The sequence below is a fragment of the Anopheles funestus genome, chromosome 2RL (genome assembly GCF_943734845.2).
Source record: "Anopheles funestus chromosome 2RL, idAnoFuneDA-416_04, whole genome shotgun sequence".
In the NCBI taxonomy this organism is placed as follows: domain Eukaryota; kingdom Metazoa; phylum Arthropoda; class Insecta; order Diptera; family Culicidae; genus Anopheles; species Anopheles funestus.
In genome coordinates, this window is record NC_064598.1 from 64,954,582 (window position 1) to 64,974,190 (window position 19,609).

The following is a 19,609-nucleotide window of genomic DNA, read 5'->3' on the forward strand; positions in this document are numbered from 1 at the left end:
ACCAAAAATTGCACAAAATGGTGTGTTAGTACGCGCTTACCTTCAGCATGCTGGCGCAGTTAAGCGAACTTCGATCGTTGTCGCGATTGTACGTCGAGAACGGACTGTTATTCGAACCGTACCATGGATCGTTCAGCGAATCACCCGCATTGCCTTCATAGCCGTCAATCTCTAGCTTGTAGTAGTCCTGCTCCGAGTGGATCTTGAAGTGCGAATATTGTGCGTATCTATACCGAAACAAAAACGATGAGAAAATCAATTACCTCTCTGCGATCCTCGGGCATGGCAAGCTGCACCAAACAAACCACTTACCTCTTATTGCCTTCGAAGTCTTCCAACTCAACTCGCAGCGAGTAGTCTTCGTTGTTCGTCAGCATGTAGATGTTTTCATTTCCGAGCCAGAATTCCTTTGCCGGATCGCCGAAACCGTTTTTGTAGTCGGCCCAGTCGCGGTTGAAATTTTCCCGTGGATCACCATAGTCGTCACGTCGTTGGATTACCTGTGCGTGTGAAGATGGAGGATATTAATTGTGATCCTGGATAACAAAAAAAAACGTAGATACATACCGTCCATCCACCGTCGGCTATTTCTTGTTCGCAGAATACCTTCAGGAACCAGTAAGTCGTTCCTCGGATCTGTAGATAGTACACACCGGACTGCCGCATACCAGCGTTCATTAGATCAACGCAAGAATAACCCTAATATAGCAAAAGAAATAAAAAAAAAAGATTTTTATACTGTGAGAATCGAAATGCTTCAGACTGAACGGATCGCCATCTTAAGGAGGAATAAATTATAACCATCTAGAATGATTATACTGATAGAAATAGCCGGCGTAGTCACGATCTTCATATAATAAAGTTGCATCATTCCTATATCTATGCTGGCCAAATGATTACCGGAAAGATCTTTCGAGTTTTCCCGCACCGTAACATACATCATCACAAATTGCGTACCAATTACGGTGGTCGGCCAGTATGCCGGAATTGGCAGATGTGCACGTTTTTAAATCATATTTCATCACTAATGCTAAGTCAATTTTAAATTGCTTAGTTTTAAGACAAAAAACAAAGCTGGAGAGGGTGATGGAATTGGAGATTATTTTATCCATTTCTCATTCATCATCCAGTCTTCCAGTCTTAAACGTGTGCAATTGAGAGCAGACTGTGGATGGTCAGCTTACTTTGAGCTTCATACTTTATTGACCTTGGCCCCAGAGATCGTGGTAAAAAATTGTTGATGAATGCCGCGATCAGTTCTTAAACGATAATTACAGTTCAATGGGCCATCAAGGTTTAGTTAGCGGAATTAATAGTCATGGCTTAAACGTGTTAGATTTGTAGTTAAGTATCCATCAGCAGTGTTACAGCACCAAAAACATCATCATCTTACGGACTTATCAACAACACACGATCGTAGCTAGATCCGGTTGCACGAGTGTGATTAAACATGACTACTATGGCTACATATTGGTAAAGTGCGTCAACAGGCAACGGCGCAAAACTGTCGCAAAATGTCAAAAGTTCGGTCATAAAGAGAGAACGCACTACTCCAAACGATAAATATTTGCGAGGATCATCCTTTTACTTTTAAACAAACGAAAAGAAGCGACGACATTATACAAACCCCCCTTTAAAAACAGTATGTTCGCAAACGATGCGTTCCCGGCGATACTTCCAAATGGCCACTTGGTGATAAATGTATCAAATACGCGGTACGATCGATGTCCACCAAAGATGGTGACACCAACAAAATGGCAAAGCGGTAGAATGGGAAAAACAGACCGAATTCTACGTTTGCAAACTCTAGTTCTTTTGTCACTCGGTAACGTTTTTGGCGTTTTAGTGTATGCCGTATCTCGTAAAAACCTGTTCATAGGTCATCACCAAGTTCTCGGCATTTCCGTCCAAAATGGTTCTTGTTTCGGGCCAACGCTTTAATTATTCTGCTGACCTTTGCCGGACGGAATTCTCGTTTGGTTCCATTTTTTTTTGGGGGAGGTTCGGTACGATAGTGCGATTGCTGATGGTGTGATTGGATTAGCATTTTACTACGTACAACGCCACGGACGACTACGGATGACCTGGGGACGGTTTTTTTCCATTCGTTCGCTTCAAACCATTCGGGATTAAGAGTTCTTCATTAGCGGGCATGAATGAAACATTTAACGAGGCACCTCGAAGGATATTTTGGGATCATACTGGAACTATTAGCAAATTTAATGTACAGCACAAAGCGGGATAGATTATTTGCAGTTGTTTGTGCCTTACGATGAATGGTTGCAGGAATTCTAGCACACTTGGTATGCAAACAAAATGATACGTTATCTTTCCTTTCACTTCCGCGATCAAATAAGTGACTTCAAATGCTGTAACATTTGATTTGAAGTTTATGCACAAAACCACTCAGCTCGTATGCAATCAAAAATAAGCCATTAGGTAAGTAAAGATCACCGAAAGTAAGGTTAAGCTTGCAAGTGATCTTTCCACAAACAATGTGTTTGCTGTTAAATGTCTCAATTGATTTCGTTTAAAAGACTACGTAAACGTTTCCAAGCGTCGAAGAAGTATAATTACTACACCATGTATGGTTCGCTACAAATAACGTTGGCTAAATTCCACTGACCGTTCTGACCGCACGAGAGAATAATTGGCAGTAGCGAATGAAAATGTGCTCTAATTCGGGGTTCGGCTCCGTGCAATATCCTTCAAATTCAACCACTTTTGCAGTTACCCGTCACTGATAGTATAATCCACAGGGTTGAGCTAAATGTCAATCCGATTGACTTCCCACCGGAGTCAATTAGCCGCTGGGGTTTTTGTTGGGAAACGATAATCCATTTAGCACCTTCCTGCCTTGCCATACATTCACTTTCGTCTCAGCTGGCGGCCGACGCCCACGGACACACCGGAGGAAGCTTCGTCCGGGCACGGTTATGTGCGGTCGGACAACTCTGCAACAGCAAAACGAAGCAGAAGAGAAAAAAAAACACACATATATCGGACGAACCGCGGGACCGTTTCCAATGTAAACGCAACGTGTGTTCCGCGGTTGATGAGTGCCGGTCAGAAGGCGCGATACACTGTGTGATAACGGGGTTGAAATGTTTATTAGCACCCTTTTTTAGATTTCGACGTCGGTCGGATGCCGTGAAGAAAGGTTTAGAAAACGATACTGTGAGCTTGTAGAAAGGTGTGTGTAAGGAATCTTTTCTACACCTTTTCGGCACTGGCCCTAAAATGATCTGATGGAAATGTTAAATCGTGCACCAGGCAACCAACAGCACTAATTGGAGGAAGGGATCGTGACTGTCGTGAATTTATTTGACAGACATACGTAGTTTACTGTCTTCCTATCTCGTTGCACAACATATGTGCAAGTTAGCAGATAATCTTTGCCCGCTAATGCATTCGGAATATCCCTCGGATTAAGGTAATGAGCTAGCATTCTTTAAAACAATTAAAAAACCGTGTTAAAATTCAACTCATCCAATGCCTAATTCTTCACTGTTTAAATTCCAAACCCCCTTAGTATTATATGTTCTACAGGTCTAACCGGAAATGCTAGTACCCGTTTTTTGTGCATGTTGACATGATCGCTTGATCGAGAAGGAACCTCCGTTTGTGAAAGTGAAAGCACCGAAATGCACAACGAACGCCGTTACATCAGCCACCACATTCGTTATGGCTTGTTGAGATTAGATTATCCTAACCGCCGAGGTAGCAGAGGTTAAGTCCTCGGCCGCACCCTTTGCACGGGTTTGCGAAAAAATGTTTGCAAAAATAAACCTCATGTCTTGTCTGCTTTGGCTTCACTGTAGGTAAGATGCTGTGGCTCTTGTACTCGGTAGCAGCTACCGGATGAGAAACGCACAACTGATCAATCTCCATCGTTGACTCAATAGACGTCTATAGGAGAGTGTTCCAATCATTCACGGACACCACACGCGTCGGCTGGACACACATGTCCAACTGGTTCTTTGGCTTTTGTGCCACAGCCATGCCGAAACTATTAATTTAATAACGGTCGCCAATTAATCATCGTTTGTCGCGTTGCGAATGAAGGTAAGATCTTCTGGCAGCACTACTGTCCTCGTTGATAGAAAGGACTTGAAGGGAAGCATGTTTTCAAATAATTTATTGGTTAAAGAAACATTATTACCCGTTATTGTATGTTAAATAATTACAGTGTGAGTAATATTCAAACCCGATAATTCCAACATAACGTATAATAGAAGATCAAAACGGAAAACCTAAAAAAATCGTGATATCATTACAATAATCGAAATTTACCATTAATGATATTGAACGGAAGCTACTTTATTTACTACCCCATATTTAAATAATTTGCGAATGCTGGGATGACCATAATTTACCATGAGACAGGTATTTACTAATTAACCTTGTTTGGTCGCTCAATAACGATGAGGAAGTTATAAAAATTACACAACCATCTTTTAAGCATCCTTCTCATGCGAATTGATCAACAAACAGATTGGTTTATATCGTTTTCGTTTAATTTATATTTGACCAGAACTTTACCACACATTGTTGTTGTACCTCGACGCGATCGCAACAAAATATGACACGAAAAGGAAACCAATCATAAATGGTTGATCGGTTTGTGTTGGTGCAATAAACATTGGTTTCCCAGCCCTAGAGCCTACCAGCTGGTCGGTATTTTTGCTAACGCGTTTGGTGTTCAACCCCGGCAAGTCACCGGCAAGTTCGTTGGGTGACTTAGTGCCCTGTCAACCCGGTGCTAGCGTTACGAGGTTCTGGCAAAGTGTTATTAAGCTTTGCTGTCCCTTGAGAAAGGTAATTGCGATCGCGAAGTATGCAATGCTGCTGCTGCTGCTTCAAAGCTTAATGTACATTCGAATATAGGAAAGCGAACACTACGTATAAGGTTCAATCGGAGATATTGGTTTCGCGAGTTGGTGTCGGAATAGTGCCAACCGTTGCGTCATTCTTCTTTCCTCGCAAACCGTTATGAGGATTTTTTTCCTTCTTGCCTTTGCCTCCAAACACGCGCCGGTTCTTATTGATTTGCTCCAGACGCCATGGAGACCTACATCTCCATGCTGGACACTAACTGGTCAAGAAACTGTGAATGCGTTTGGTCAATTTATGCAACACCTCGTAAATTAGAGCCACCGAGCTGTGCAAGTGCGCACACGCAAGTGCACTACGCACGCAAAGCACGTGCGGTTGTAAGAGCAAGGAGAGAAAAAAACGCCTCCGGAGAAACACATGTTGGCCAAAGAAAACGTTCCATCTGGTGCATGCTCCAAATAATTCAATTTGTCAATCGCTTCCAATGCGTTCGTTAATTGTGAAGTTAATGGTGAGCTCTTTGGATAGATGCTGATTGCTTACCTTAATGTCCTTAAGGAAGATACTGTCGGTGGCAAAGGTACTGTTCAGTACGGATGGCTTATTCTTGACGCTGGGGAATATGATTCCGCCTTTACGCGACACATTCTTTGCTGTTCCGGTCGTCGTCGTAGTGCTACTACTGTTGGAGATGTTTACGTTGCTCTGTGTGGTACTGCTGGTACTCGTGCTAGAAGCGGTGCTAGTAGAGGTGGAAGAAGACGATGAGGACGCCGAGGAGGAAGACGTCGGATATGTCGTCGTGGGCAGAGCCTCGGTGAAATCTTCCACGATGTACCTGGTAAGTTAAGAATGATAAAATGCTCGAGTTAGTCAACTTCTAGAGTCAACTGTTGTAGTGCAATGATCGCTTCCTTACCTGTTAGGATCATACTCCACCAATCGATCAATGGTAGGATCCATTAAAAGCTCCGCAGGAACGGGTCGCTGAGCCAGTACGGCAACATCATCTTCCTGCTTCTTCAGTCTCTTCTCGACCATATCCAGATTGTTAATGATAAGATTCGTTTTCGTTTTCAAATCATGATGAATTTCCCCAATAGCACGCTCTTGCCGTTGGTTTTGCGTTAGCAGTGCATCCGACTTTGGCACCAGATCGTCTACAGAGCTCTTCGTGCCAACGACCACGTCCCACACTTCGTCCATCTTCTCCGAAACCGACATAATGGGTCGGATCTGCTTGACCAGGATATCGATCTTGCTTGACTTCACGTACGGTGGCAGGGTCGAGGTCGCATTATAGTTGTTGTAGTTGCTGTTATGATCGACCACCGCATCGTGCACGTCATTCAGCAGGTTCAGCGTCTTGCCCAGATTCTCCGACACCACGTTAATGTGGAACTGCAGCTTCTTGTCGATACCCTCCGTGATGGAGCGCAGCTGACCGAGCTCCTTCGTGATATGGCCCATCACCTCCGAGTGCATGGCTTTCGTGATCTCGGCCACATTCATGCTGACCGTTTTCCTTTCGCTTGCCTCCGCATTGATATCGTCCACCGACAGGAAGTTGCTATCGATTTGGCTCTTCAGCCCGTTTAGCTTGCTGTCGATGTCGCTTACCTTCTGATCGAGCGACACTAACCGGCTGTCGAGCGAGTTGGTCGATTTAGCCATTCGCACACTATTCGGCCGGTCCGGCCCATCGTCGACGATGGACAGTTTGCTGTCGAGCGTGCGCAGCTTCGAGATGACGGAGTCGGTCTTGAGGATGTTGTCCGCCACCTTGCTATCGAGTGACTCGACGCGCCGCATCAGATGTTCGACCGCCTTATCGAGGTTGTCTATCCGCTGCAGCTTGCCCTCGAGTGTTGACACGACGACCTCGAACACATTCAGTAGCTGCTGCTCTCTGTGTGCGGGTGGAAGAGGGCAGAGAACAGGGAAGCGGGTTAAAAATGAAACGTAAATAATGGTCATTTTAAATTATCGATAAGCTCTCTTCCGCTCGGGAGAAATATGTATTTATGTAACCGTGTGGTCACATTTTAATTTTTTATATTTCTTCTACACATTGTCGCTACCATTGCAGCCGATGCGAGAAACTTGTCGCCTCTGCCTTGGCTTTGCGTTTCATGCTCTAAACGTATTATCAATTGGTTTGCTTTCGCCGAACACCGGCCGGCGAACGAAAAGTGAACGTCTTCGGTTATCTTAATAATTTAATTACTAACGTGCGCCCGATTGCGTTTTCTCCATTTTCGCACTTTAATTAACATGATTTATTCGTGTCGTCGGTGTCGTGTTTCTGTGATCGGTCCGCACCGTTACCACTTTCCCGCGTTAAAGCATTTAAATTTTTGCAAAATCGAACCCCGTTAAACGATTACACTCGGTACCGTGCACAGAAAGACAAAAAAGGGAAGATAATTGTGCATGGAGAATGATATCTTCTGCTAAGAGGACCCATTTCGATGTGGACGCAGGAGTGGAGGGTCTTTCACTTTGTATGTGTGTGGGAATTATGGGAAATTAATCTCACAATCGGTACGATTTATCATGCGACACAACATTGGCATGGTAAAACGTTTGCGGTAAAAGTGCTTGATCGCAAAACATCCACTAAGAAAGGTTCACTTTGTTTTGTGTCTTGCGATGAGTTAAGCAGTAAAAGGTTTAATTTAAGAAATTGCTTTATTGGGGATTTTTTTTTGTTGGTGTATACACACGTAACACGGTGGAGAAAGGGTTTTACTTTGCCAATCGGAAAACGGTTCCCTTCGAACAAGGCACGTCGGCGTAGGGAATTGTAGCTAATTAATCAATTAATTAACAAAATTAAACATGCCACCGTAATTGGAAATCGAAAATTCAATCAACATGCCCACGATCGGAAGGACAAGTCTGTGTAAGCTTAAACACTAGCGCAATACTATCGGCAGAAAAGGACTTCTAGGGTATATGCGAACATTGCGCAATGTTTGATGGAAAATGGAAATGTGTTCGTGAAGAAGAAGGAATCCGCCAACGATCGAAGCAAATGCGAACGAACCCTGCTCCCCCCCGAGCGGGTGGCTACTTTGTAGTTCACTTAATGGCAGGTGTTGCTCGAGTTTTATGCAACGCAATGCGGTCCGATGGTGTTTCAGGAAACAGAAGTAACAAAAAAAAAAAACACACAGCCGAGAGTAAAGGCCCAAACAAACACGAGCACCGTCCTACCGGTATGCTGGTTATTATGTATCGGAAAGCTGAGTGCGGAAAAGCAATCTCAGCACGGTGCATGGCAAATGTTCGCCACAATTTCGGTACAATTTAAATGAACCATTTTGTCGGTACGGTTTCCCTTTCCCTTTGTCGATCTTGGCCGATGATGTTTACAGCAATAACCTAATTTTAACGACGCGCCATGCAAGTGGGATATGGATTTTGGTTTTTGGTACTCTCTCCGGTGCGTTTTCGAAGTAATAATTGAACATATGGCGATGGTTATATTACGCCCATCGTACACAAGTACCTTGGTTTTGGTCATGTTTAATAATTTCTTGAAAGTGACTTCATTTCCGCGTGAGTTATGTTTAATGCTATTTTATTTTTGAGACAAAAATTTATGACTTTTGACTTATTGTTTAAAAAACGAGTAAAATAAAATCGATACTTTTTGAAATAAAAAGCTCGAGATTACTATAAACGAGCGTATCATTAGTGGTCCCCAAAGCTTCTCACATGATGCTAAGGTTGAGCTACTTACAAAAGTACCAGAAAAAGACACTACGGAACCTCATTTGACATGTTCGGCCCTTATTAAGCCGGGTTTACTTCATGGCAAACTGTACTGACGCGTTTGGGCTTAATTTGGCGCAAAATTTCCAGTTTGCGTGCGGTTTCCTCTGCCACTCCCCCACACGGGCGAACGGGTACAATTGTTCCCGAGAGTTCAGTTTTTGTTTTTCTACCGCATCCACACAAAACACCTTTGCCGCCTTCACCGGTGGCCAGTTGTCAATTAATGCGAAACTCCATTTACGGACCTAAACATGAGCGAACTTTCGAATGTGCGACTTCTGTCCACCTTCTACGCGGTTTGCGTAAAATGATAAAATTGCGCTCCTATGCACGTAACGTGAATATACTTTTGTATCGCTTGTTGTTGTTTTGTCACCACCGGTCACGGGATGGCGGTGAGTTGAAAAATTCGATTAAACCCAATCAAAGCATCTGACGCAGATGTTTGCTACCGTAAGGATATAGGGGTTCAACAGGGTGGGCTCTGGCATTAACGGGGAACGGTAGAGTCCATGTGAAGCTGGGAGAACCATTTTCCATTTTTGGTCGTAAATCACTTTCGAACCAAACGATCGCATAGTGCGCAATTCTTCGTGTCCTGGTTGTCCCGTACGCACTTGTACCGGTCACCCGGAGAAAATTGTTCGCGCTGTTACTTTATGTGTGTATTATAAATTTATCCACCCAAGCAAAGAGAGTTCAAAATGGCAAGCAAACAAGAATCCAGGCCAGAAAATTGTAATGTCAAGCACGGTAACGGTAACGAAGGCGAAGCTAATCGATGTGAAGCACCAATTTAGCGGTTCGTTGACTGTGTCCCTATTGGCGAAGAGTGAAGGTTAGCATATATAGGTGCTGCTAGAGCGGAGAGTGCTAATAGCAAAATAATTAATTTTTGAATGAAAGCCATTTAACCAGAGAATGGTTGGACGGGGTGGGCTGAATGAAAATGACTCGCTTGACAACTCGTTTGACGGTTGTGTGGCGAAATTCAAATCATTTGGCACAGCGTTTTTTCTGCAATTACGACTATTTACTGCACGTTTCAGGTGTTGAATTAGGCATCGCTTTGCTGGCTCAGAACGCGATGCTAATGGCAACACTCATCAGATGTGTTCAATTGTGAAAGAGAGATATTGCGCAGAAACTCCAAAAAGACATTTTGAGTGTTCAAAAAGGGTATATCGTGAATTGTCTTTGGAGAGCTAACGCTAACTTGTTAATGGTGTGCTTGATTAGGAACCTCAAAAGTAACCGCTAATATGACCCAGTTCTTACTGAGGACTTTCGTGACGATGAAAAGTTCTTTCTTTTGTGTAATTTCGTGACGATACCCTCGCATAATAGTGTTGATTTGACGGATATTGTTGAATTATAACTAGTCTGAAGTTAATAAATTCCCGAAGGAAAGAAGCAGGAAGGCATGACTCGCATCGGAGTTCGGCTCCGGACAGTCGATGAATTATTTAAATTCGATCGATTGCAAAATTACTTGACATGAATAATTCAGTGCATTCGGTCCCGCGATACCGGAATGGCGATGTCATGCAAAAACGTTTGAAACCACAATTCTACTGCCTTCGAGCGACCAAGAACATAACCCAAAAGTAAAGGTATATACAGATGGCCGGTGTTTCGGTTCCTAGGGAGCAGAAAAGTTGTTTCACTCCGGGACACTGGACGGCGTTCTCCGACCGATGTCACAATCGTGCATCGCCAAACAGGCGAACGAATCCAAACAAACCAGCCGGTGTGGATAGCTGGTGTGCTTTGGGTTCGATTATGTTTTTCCCTCCATGATGTGGTGCGGGAGGCAGAAAAAAACGCACACAAAATCCCACCGGGGTAAACTGGGTTGCTCTAGATTTAGCGCATGCAAGAAGTGGACAAGCGCAGTGTGGTTTAATAAAAATGTTACCTGTGCCTAGAGACGAGGCAAAGATCGCAACGCCACGATCAACAACGATCGGCAGTAAGCAACTTGTTTGACTTCTTCGTTTGTCAACTGAACCCTTATCCGGGGAGACACGAAGGGGGTTTTTTGGTGCGAGGTCCCCGAAAGCACGCAAGCTGCCGGTGGCCGACGTTGCGTAAGGCGGAATAGAAAGCTAGTATGGAAGCAAGCGTGGCTACTTCATTTTCTGTTGTTTCACTACCTCTGCACTGATCACGAGAAGGAATCTTCAAACTCAAGAGATCTCTTACCGGCACGTGAGGAGAGGGACAGTGAACGGGGGGGATTCCGATTCGGCAAGGTTGGATTAGTAAGGGGTTAGAAAATTCGTGACGCGTTGATTCGGTTCATTTGTTCCTCGTGTTCCCCAATCAACCGTTTAATGGAGCTTAGCGAATTTTGAACAGCAAAAGCGCATACTGCGTATCAGCAAACATGTGTTGCCGATCGTTCAAGCATAACCTTTCGAGGGTGGGGAGGAAAAAAAATCCAGAAAAGTGGTAAAGAGTAAAGCGAAAAATCTGTCTATTGAGCCCACTGTCAGTAACTGCATCTCAAAGCGGGTCGTCGCGCAAAAGGCCCAGCCTCCAACATTTGATCACTTGAACTCGCTGCTGTCCTTCGCCAGCAGCGATTGCAAATAGGTATTGTACACACTCGATCTCGCCGATTCACGGTTGGGTGCCATACTTCCGTTCCAGTAATTTTCAAACCAGTAGCAAATCTACCGCAACCACACGTACAACCATAACTGCCCAGGTATCCAAAGGTGTTCGGGTGCTGGGCACAGGACGGTAAAGCTCAATTAACCCAATTATCCCACGCACGCGTGACTCGCTATGGCCGACGCCTAAGCCACTACCAGCTCTTCGATTCCGAGATACAATTCGCATCACTAGCCGAAGCCTTTGGAACAAGCGAACACTAGATAAGCGTACCGTGTAGCACCTCGGTAGTGCTTTCGTTGCCTGCGGTTCGCTAAAATCACCGATTCAACACTTATTTAGCAGGTCTTGCGTTTCTGGTGTGGTATGGCAATTCACAGACTGGCCACCCTACCGGCCGTGTCCAATTCCACGTCGTTCAAGTGATTGGAGTGCCTGGAGGTTTCATAACATTGGTAGTGGTTTGAGTTTAATTTCGCGCACTATCAGTGTGCGACTCAGCTCGAGGTGGCAACGGGATGTGGCTGACGGTTGTCAGAATTCCGACACTCGGTACCGAAAACTTTTTTTTTTCGCCAAGTATGCGAGTGCGTGAATATTTCTTTCTTAACTGCGAAGGCATCAAACGCACCCCTGCGTTAGCGTTGCATTGCGGTGGGAACCCTGTAATCACTTAATTAATACGACCGTGCACGGATGGCCAAAGTCTTCAGAGGTGTGCAAAGTGTTGTGAACTTCGTCCCCAAACCGTTACCTTCTGCGTTCTGCGTGCGTTATTATTATTTTCATATTTTTCGCGCACCTTGTCCAGCATTTGTTCCCACACAGCAATAGGCATCGTAATTACACTTGGCTCTTGGCACTGATGATAAAGCGTTGAGGTAAAACCGTAAAAAAATAGCTACAGAAGTATGCAAAGGAAAAAAAAATGGTTAGCTTCATAGTAGCTACGATGTCAGCCAAACGACAGCCGTATCGTTTAACACTCGGCGAGGTCAGGATCGTTGCCACCGTAATTTGACGATTCCACTGTGGACAACGGCTTTTGCTAAATTGATCTGCAAACTGCTTGTTTCTCGTTGAAAGTAGGTGTTAGATAGTATCACATTTTAGGTATGCAGAGGAAAGATGGTAAATTGCTTCTTCGTAGCTCACGATCACACTCGATCGTGATAATGCTTTGGAAAACTTTTGCAAGCAGTAATCTTCTTCGTGTGAACGATCGGATTTAAGTGAAACAACATCAAGAAGTAAAGCTATTTTATCGCCATGCAGAAGGGCTCATAGGCGCATACGAGTATGACATAATGCATCGAAAGAGAACGTGCAAATATAATTTTAAGGTGGTCCAAACGATTTTTCATCATAAATCATCTCCATACGGAGTTGATGAAGGCTGGCAAAAAATGTTAGCAAGTAACAAATAAACTGGATAACTCCATAACAAACAAAGCATCATCTCTTGGGACACAGTACGCCTTTTGGGATATGTGTTACCTCTAAATAGTGCCGCCCAAGACATGTTGGTGTGGAGGTGTGAGATTAGTTGGACAATTCGAAAAACAAACAAACTCTGGAAAGCACAGAGGTAAGCAACAGCAGGGGGAGTGGTGCCAACTTGCGGTCATTACAGCCCATGATCGTTGACTCTGATTGACAGCTGAATCTGCAGCGAGCGCGAACTGCTCCAGTTCGTGTGTTCCGGTGAGACGGACAGTCTGAAGCCGACATCCGCTCGTTGGTCACGAACGGCATAACCAATGTATCCGAAAGGAAGGCGCGTAATGGTAGGCGGCGGCAGTCCTATTGAGAAGACCGGACAATAAAGCGGTGGCGGTTTCAAATTTTTGAACAGTCCATTCAAAATAACAACAAAGCGATCTACTTCCAGCAACCTGGTGAAAAGGTCCAGGTTAGTTTGCCAGTTACAGGGTGGCGAGAATTGGATTTAAGCGCACAACACAGGAGGTTGTGTGATCAATCAAAAATCAATTGTTCGCAAATATGGATGCAAAGTGTCCAGCGCCCTGAATGTAGAGCAATGGTAGCATTGCAGTACCTTCCCTTGTGTCTATCAATCACAAATCGGTTAAACTCATTGAGTGTTTCTATGGGCTAGGAAGTATTGGCCACTATATTGTGCCATTTCGACAGCCAATCGTGAGGAGTCTCGTGTGAGGAGGGATCGATCTAGGACACTGGTTACCTCCAACCAGTACCTTTTGCGGTACCATAACCTGTGCTGAAACTTGCAAAGGTTAGCCAAGATTGTCCAAACAAACAACGTACAATCCACTTAGAACTAAATAGATTGGTACTAGCCTCCTCGGAACACCCATGCTGCATCGTTGCCAAGGCGCTGCCCTTTTTATCGTAGGTGCTATTTTCCCAAAGGTAACTGACATATTTCGAAGGCGCCTTCTAATTGACGCCTTCAATCTGGGCGAGCGGTTCCATTCACCATGGTTTTGCACAAACGGGCCCTTAACAGACGACCCAAGATCATTTCACTCCTCCAGGGAGCTACTGTTAGGGAAGGGAATTGTATTTTATTTAGCCCTGTGTGGAGCTCGTCCGTGCCTGTGGTCGCTTATGGTTAGTCACATGGCTAGCATACTAATGAGAGGGCAGAACACTGTCGAATCATTCTTTTACCGAACGCATGACCTTAAAGGAATTATTTTATGAATAGATGCTATTGAACGATTTTTAATGCGACTTTGAGCATGCCGAGTGCATTCGCTATTTGACTGTTTAACCTAGATTTAAATTATACATCATTTAGCGAGTAATAGTGTTTGACTTCTGAATTAACGGTACAAACAAAAGGTACTGCCTCAAAAAAGAGATAAAGCATACAAAGGTACACAAACATTGAATGAATAGAATAAGCATCGTACTCGTTTCGTATTTTGAAGAACGAATCTCTTCTTGGCCCATCGGATCGCACGCAATTTTGAGTAACTTAATTCTCCGACTAAAAGCTTCCGTTTTTGTCTATTTGAAATGTGTTAAATTTTCATAAAAATCAAACAAATCTGAATTTCACATTCACAAGTTAGCATTGTAATTGATCAATCCATACAGGATGGAGTAAAATTTCTCGGTTAAAGCTCGTGCAACCATGCTGAGATAACGGATGACGGCGCTAAAATTTTGCATAATTTTCTCCTTTCCAGTCGAACTCCGAACTGTGAAGTCATTCGTTTGGACTTGTGTGGGACGTGATCGTTTGTTAACACCTTTACAGTACGGACACGATGCCATCACGATGGTTTTGGATGAACAGTAAAAGTTGAGATTCTATGTGGGACATAAATTATGGTCAACATTCTTAAGACATACTTACGTTTTGAATATTTCAAACATATAATTCAAATGAATTATTTTGCAAATGTGCTAATGGAAGTAGTCTTACGATAAATGGGTAGAATAAATACGGTGTGTGAATAAGAAGATGTAACGTTTTATTCATTTTAATTAATTTCTAATTTACAAGTTATTATAGTTACGATTAACGTGTAAAGCTACAGTTGTAACTGAAAGATGTAACTCTCACTCTCTAAAACTGGTTAGTTTCTGGATCTCTGTGGTCTTTCGCAGCAAGTTCATTAATTAAGTCCTTCAGGAAAACAGTCAAATAATCCTCATTAATCAGACTCAACACACTGCTATCGATTATGTATATTAATTCACTCGGAAAAACTTCCTTGAGCAATGCAGTTCCTTCCTTGGGCTACGCAACACCACAGAGAGTAAAGCTACAAATGGTGAGCTAATTATCACCTAATCTGCCGACGTTTACAGCGCAATGAAATGCATCCAAAATTACTACACAATTTAAATTGGATAAAACCTCAATCTTCCACTACCTTCACGAAGGTGTAGATGGGTTCGTTTTATCTGGCCAGCGTTCTGTTGAACTTGCGGCATCAATTTGTCGGCGACTTAAGTGAGCCTTCGGACGGTCCAATTAGTTGGTCATTTTTCAAACGGACACCACTATTTTCGAGCCCAGCTTCGACGGATCGACAGAGAGACCGTTGGGTACCGGGGGAAGAAAGTTGCCACCGGCGATATGGATGATTGAACGCAGTCCATATCGACGGCTAGACGAAGCCCTTCGGAACGACATCCTACCTAAGAGTGGCGGTATCTTTTATGCTTAAATCATACCATAAGCAATCCGGAGGGAATAGTTTCGTTACGAAAGTTGTTGCAACAGGAACACTAAAGAAGCTTTAAATTTGGACAGCGCGATGTTCGATTGATCGATTCCTTCTGTTTGAAAGAAAAAAAAATATTCCATCCCATTTACGTGGCTTACGTAAATTGTTAGCGACCTAAAAAAATAAATCCCAATACGAATTCACATGACAAAAAAATAAAGATTCACCTGAAGAATCAATGCTGTAAGAATTATGCAAGGAAAGGAAAGGATCGTATTGTTTTTGGACACCTTTCGTTTGACTGGACGTAACCATGTTGCGCGAATGTCACTTCGGCGGCATTTAAGTGCTGAAATTTGCAACAAACTGACACTGCTCGAACAAAGGTGAGTAGTCACCACGTACGGTGGAGCACGTCCATCCGCAGCGTCCAAAGCTGACGAAATGCGTCGCCTATTTGCTGCTGACGGTCCGGACCGTGGAGGATGGAGTGTAATCAATTTGATGCGGCCACCCCGGCACACGTTGATGGCCATGAAAACCTGACCGTCACACCAAGATCCGCATCATCTGCCATGTTGGCGAAGGGTCACACAAATTAGCAACATTTCTAACCCCCTGTGAAACCCATCCAGCCATCGTAGGCATTCCCCAAATACGGTCCTAAGTATTCGTAAAAGTTTCAACAGCTTGAAGTGGCGCACAAAAAAAGCACCACTAAAAACTTCAACAAAAAAAAACCTACTCAAGATAAACGATGTATAGTGGGAAATGGTTATCGTACCGCGATATCGCTCAGGTAAAATCGCAAGGCAACGGGAACGGTTGCCAAGTCCTGTTGATGGTGCTGCAAAAAGATGCCATCCACTAATTAGTGTGTGTGCCGAAAAAGACAATTTCCATTCTCCTGAGTGGAGGAATAAAAGTGAATGTTGCAGTTAACGCTGTATGGCTTTCTTGAGCATTTTCGTCCTGAGCATCTTGAAAGATGTGCCATGTGCCGCAGGTTGTTGGCTGACAGCCTCGATGAAACGATGACGGATCGATGTTTTGTTTTGATACCACGCTCAAGGTTCCTGAGTTCAATGCATTTGCGTAAGAAAGGGTTTAAACTGTTCTAGCTGGCAAATATAATGCTTCTCATTTGCGATTTTTTAGCTCCTGTTGTTTGACCTCAGCTATCCATCATCCAACTAGGAATAGATGAACAGTGAAGGGAAATATTCAATGTCAGTACTAAATAGATAAGGCATTTAGTATCCAATGTTGCGTAACTTTATCATATCCAAAATGACAGAATTCGTTTTGTTCCTTTCAATCTAAAAATTTGTTGATTTTTTCGATTTCCAATATCTTCATCAGTTGTGAGCTTTAAAGCTTCACTCGCTTTCTTCTGATAGAATGCGCCGTTCACCAAATGTTACATAGCAAGCTTTGACATTCCACAGCTTAATTCCTCAACCAAACAGGACCAGAATTTAACGTTGGTACCCCGGTGTGGATCGGACGCTAAATCGGGATCTGTCATCGTTGTCATTAATTCGTGGCTAATACGGTTTCACATGCCTGCCCGACCGTGTCATACGAAAGCATACCCGAACGGTACGATTAAGATGCCAACCCTCCACCACATTTGCTGCGACCGATTGAGTAAGATCTGTGACCTGTCAACGAGGTCCACACGGTGATCGGTGATTGCGAACAAACGCAAACGGTCCCAGCCCTACAGTGGTGTCTTCGGCCATAGCTTTTACCGAATCGAAATAAATACACACGACCGTTACACTGCGTGCGTTGACTAATTGCCTCATTTTCGTACACCCAAAAACTGCCGTAAATTGACCAAATTCGCCTCCGCATGTTTAAAAAGTGTTCGGCAGGTTCGAACGGTTCCCAACATGCGAGCGAGTCTGTCTGTCAATGTTTACCGATCCAATCGCTCCAGTCGCAAGTGGCCGAGTAAGATTCGTATCTTGCCCAACGGCAAACATGCCTGTAGGCTCAAGTGCCAATACCGGGACGGCTTAGTTTTGCTTTGTTTCACTATGGCGTTTCAATTATTTCGTATCCAAATCGGACATTTTGGAGATGCCGATGCTACTTCTCCGTTTTATAGCCATCGGTACATTATGGTTGTTGCTGTTTGGAGGGGAAAATTTCTCAACCTTCTTGCGCTAGCGCACATGTACAATAGACATAGTGGTCACTCCTAATTTTTGGGTGACCTCCGCAAGCCTAGAAGAGAAAGACCAATGATGGATTGCTGTGCAAACAAATGGATTATTTTCGGCTAGGAAAGAAAAATGACGCGAAAGGTTAATTCCACCTTACCTTATGGCTCGTGACATCGAGAAGCAGTGCTGATTCCTTTATAAAGTCACACAAGAATCATCTTGAGGTTTTTTTAGCATATCTTTTTCTCTAGCCAGTATCCTAAAAATTAAGCTAATGATGGTCACTTGTCCATAAAACAAACATATATATTTGGAGACCAGATCAGTTGCCTGAAACAGCTGCATATACTTCGCTGTATAAGTGTTTGACAAACACTTGACATGTTTTTTTATCACTTGCTAGAGATTTAGGTTTTGCACAACTTTTGTCATTAGGACTCCAGGACATTTTGAAGACCGAACCGAAACTGGTATTGGTAACTGACTCAACATCATCAACAATCATTGAAAACAAAACGAATGACGGAAAAATGTGGCTATATGGAACGATGAATATTTAACAACGTGATTGGTAAAGATACTTTGGTTGACCAGATGCCTGACCAAAGAACATATTTGCTACTCCATCGCATCGTACCGTCCTCAACCACAATTGATATGTCAAACTTAATGGTGACTCAAATTTATCAAAAAGCGAACCCCTATCTCGGACTCGTACATATTGCTTAGAATATGGATCGTAAACTATTTTTTCATCCCAGCCTTTCATTGGAATGATATTTGAGGACATTGGAGAGCACGCGTATAAGTTTGGTATTTGGAGAGCTATCAAGCAAATCGAAATCAGCAGATTATAGATAGCAACGGGTGGTGAAGGTGCCCGAACGCAGTGTATTATGGCGTGTGGTGTCTAAAGGAACAAACATATGGTTTATGGGTACCAGGTGTGAAGCGAGTCAAGCTGGTCATTGTGAATATGATTTATGTGCTTTAGTTTTTCTTCATGGTTCTTGATCTACGCTTGGGATGTTGCACTTGGTTTTTGCAGCCATTGAAGCCAAGTTCGTAGCAAATGGTTTTTCGAATTGATATCAGCACCTCTTGTTAGATTCGCACAACATTGTTGTATTGGCTGTGGTTGGGGTCTATTTCGTCACCATTGCATATATTGGCGTGGCCTCTACTTCCACAAGACCCATTTATTCAACATTACTCCTTTCGATCAGTGTCACTCGTATCTTGAATTTGATTAGAGGCGTATTAGGATATTTGCCTCGATCACAAAAACCCAAGAGATCTAACGTATCTAGATGGGACCTAGAGTGTTTCTTGCTCATATCGCATGACCCAAATGTTTGTTCTGTGCGTCATGATCTGAGTTTGAATCATAACAGTCCCATATATCTTTAAATAAAAGATTAAGATAATCACATAAAACTAAAATTATTAAACATGGATGATGATTATGATAATGCTGAAATGATTTACTAATGAACAAGCACATCTTCATCAATTTACTTTCTTTTTACCTCCACGGCGTATCAATATTTGTTCAATTCAAGTTTCGATCGGATATGCTGTCACGTAAGTTCATTAACCTTTTTAGCGATGGTGTGCTTATGGAGCGAAGGTTTGAAGAACTTCCACCTGGCGTAGTGCTTATGAATATTCATTCATTTACGCCCCACCTTCTGACGCAAGGAAACGGTTATGATACTTTCTTGAAACAGATATCAAGCAGAATGGTATTTTGCAACCCATGTTAAGTGTATCACGGTTTACATGAGTGTGTTGATACTTCAGAAGAGCGTGTTGCTGAATGGATTATAATTTTCAATGTCAAGCTTTTTATGTTTTGTGCAAAGGAAGTGCGTAGTAGTTTCAATCGAAGAAAGTTTGATCGAACTTGATCAATTATCTAACACGTTTTACGGCGTACATCTACCTTGGGCCTCCTGTGATGCGAAAGCTTCATTAAAATCGTTGGACTCCATCTGCTTGTGTGCCGAAGAAGATGCGAATCTCTTC

The 19,609-nt window shown here is 43.3% G+C and overlaps 1 protein-coding gene across 1 annotated transcript in view; it reads right to left on the minus strand.

Annotated features, from left to right (window-relative positions):
• LOC125765556 (kinesin-related protein 8) overlaps positions 1-19,609 on the minus strand; it is an 81,684-nt gene that overhangs the window by 2,700 nt on the left and 59,375 nt on the right. The window contains exons 3-7 of the mRNA XM_049430845.1: positions 5,756-6,745; positions 5,380-5,674; positions 568-699; positions 313-500; positions 41-227 (exon numbers count right to left, since the gene is read on the minus strand). Of these exons, the coding sequence (XP_049286802.1) occupies positions 41-227; positions 313-500; positions 568-699; positions 5,380-5,674; positions 5,756-6,745 (1,792 nt within the window). The remainder of the gene's footprint in view (positions 1-40; positions 228-312; positions 501-567; positions 700-5,379; positions 5,675-5,755; positions 6,746-19,609) is intronic.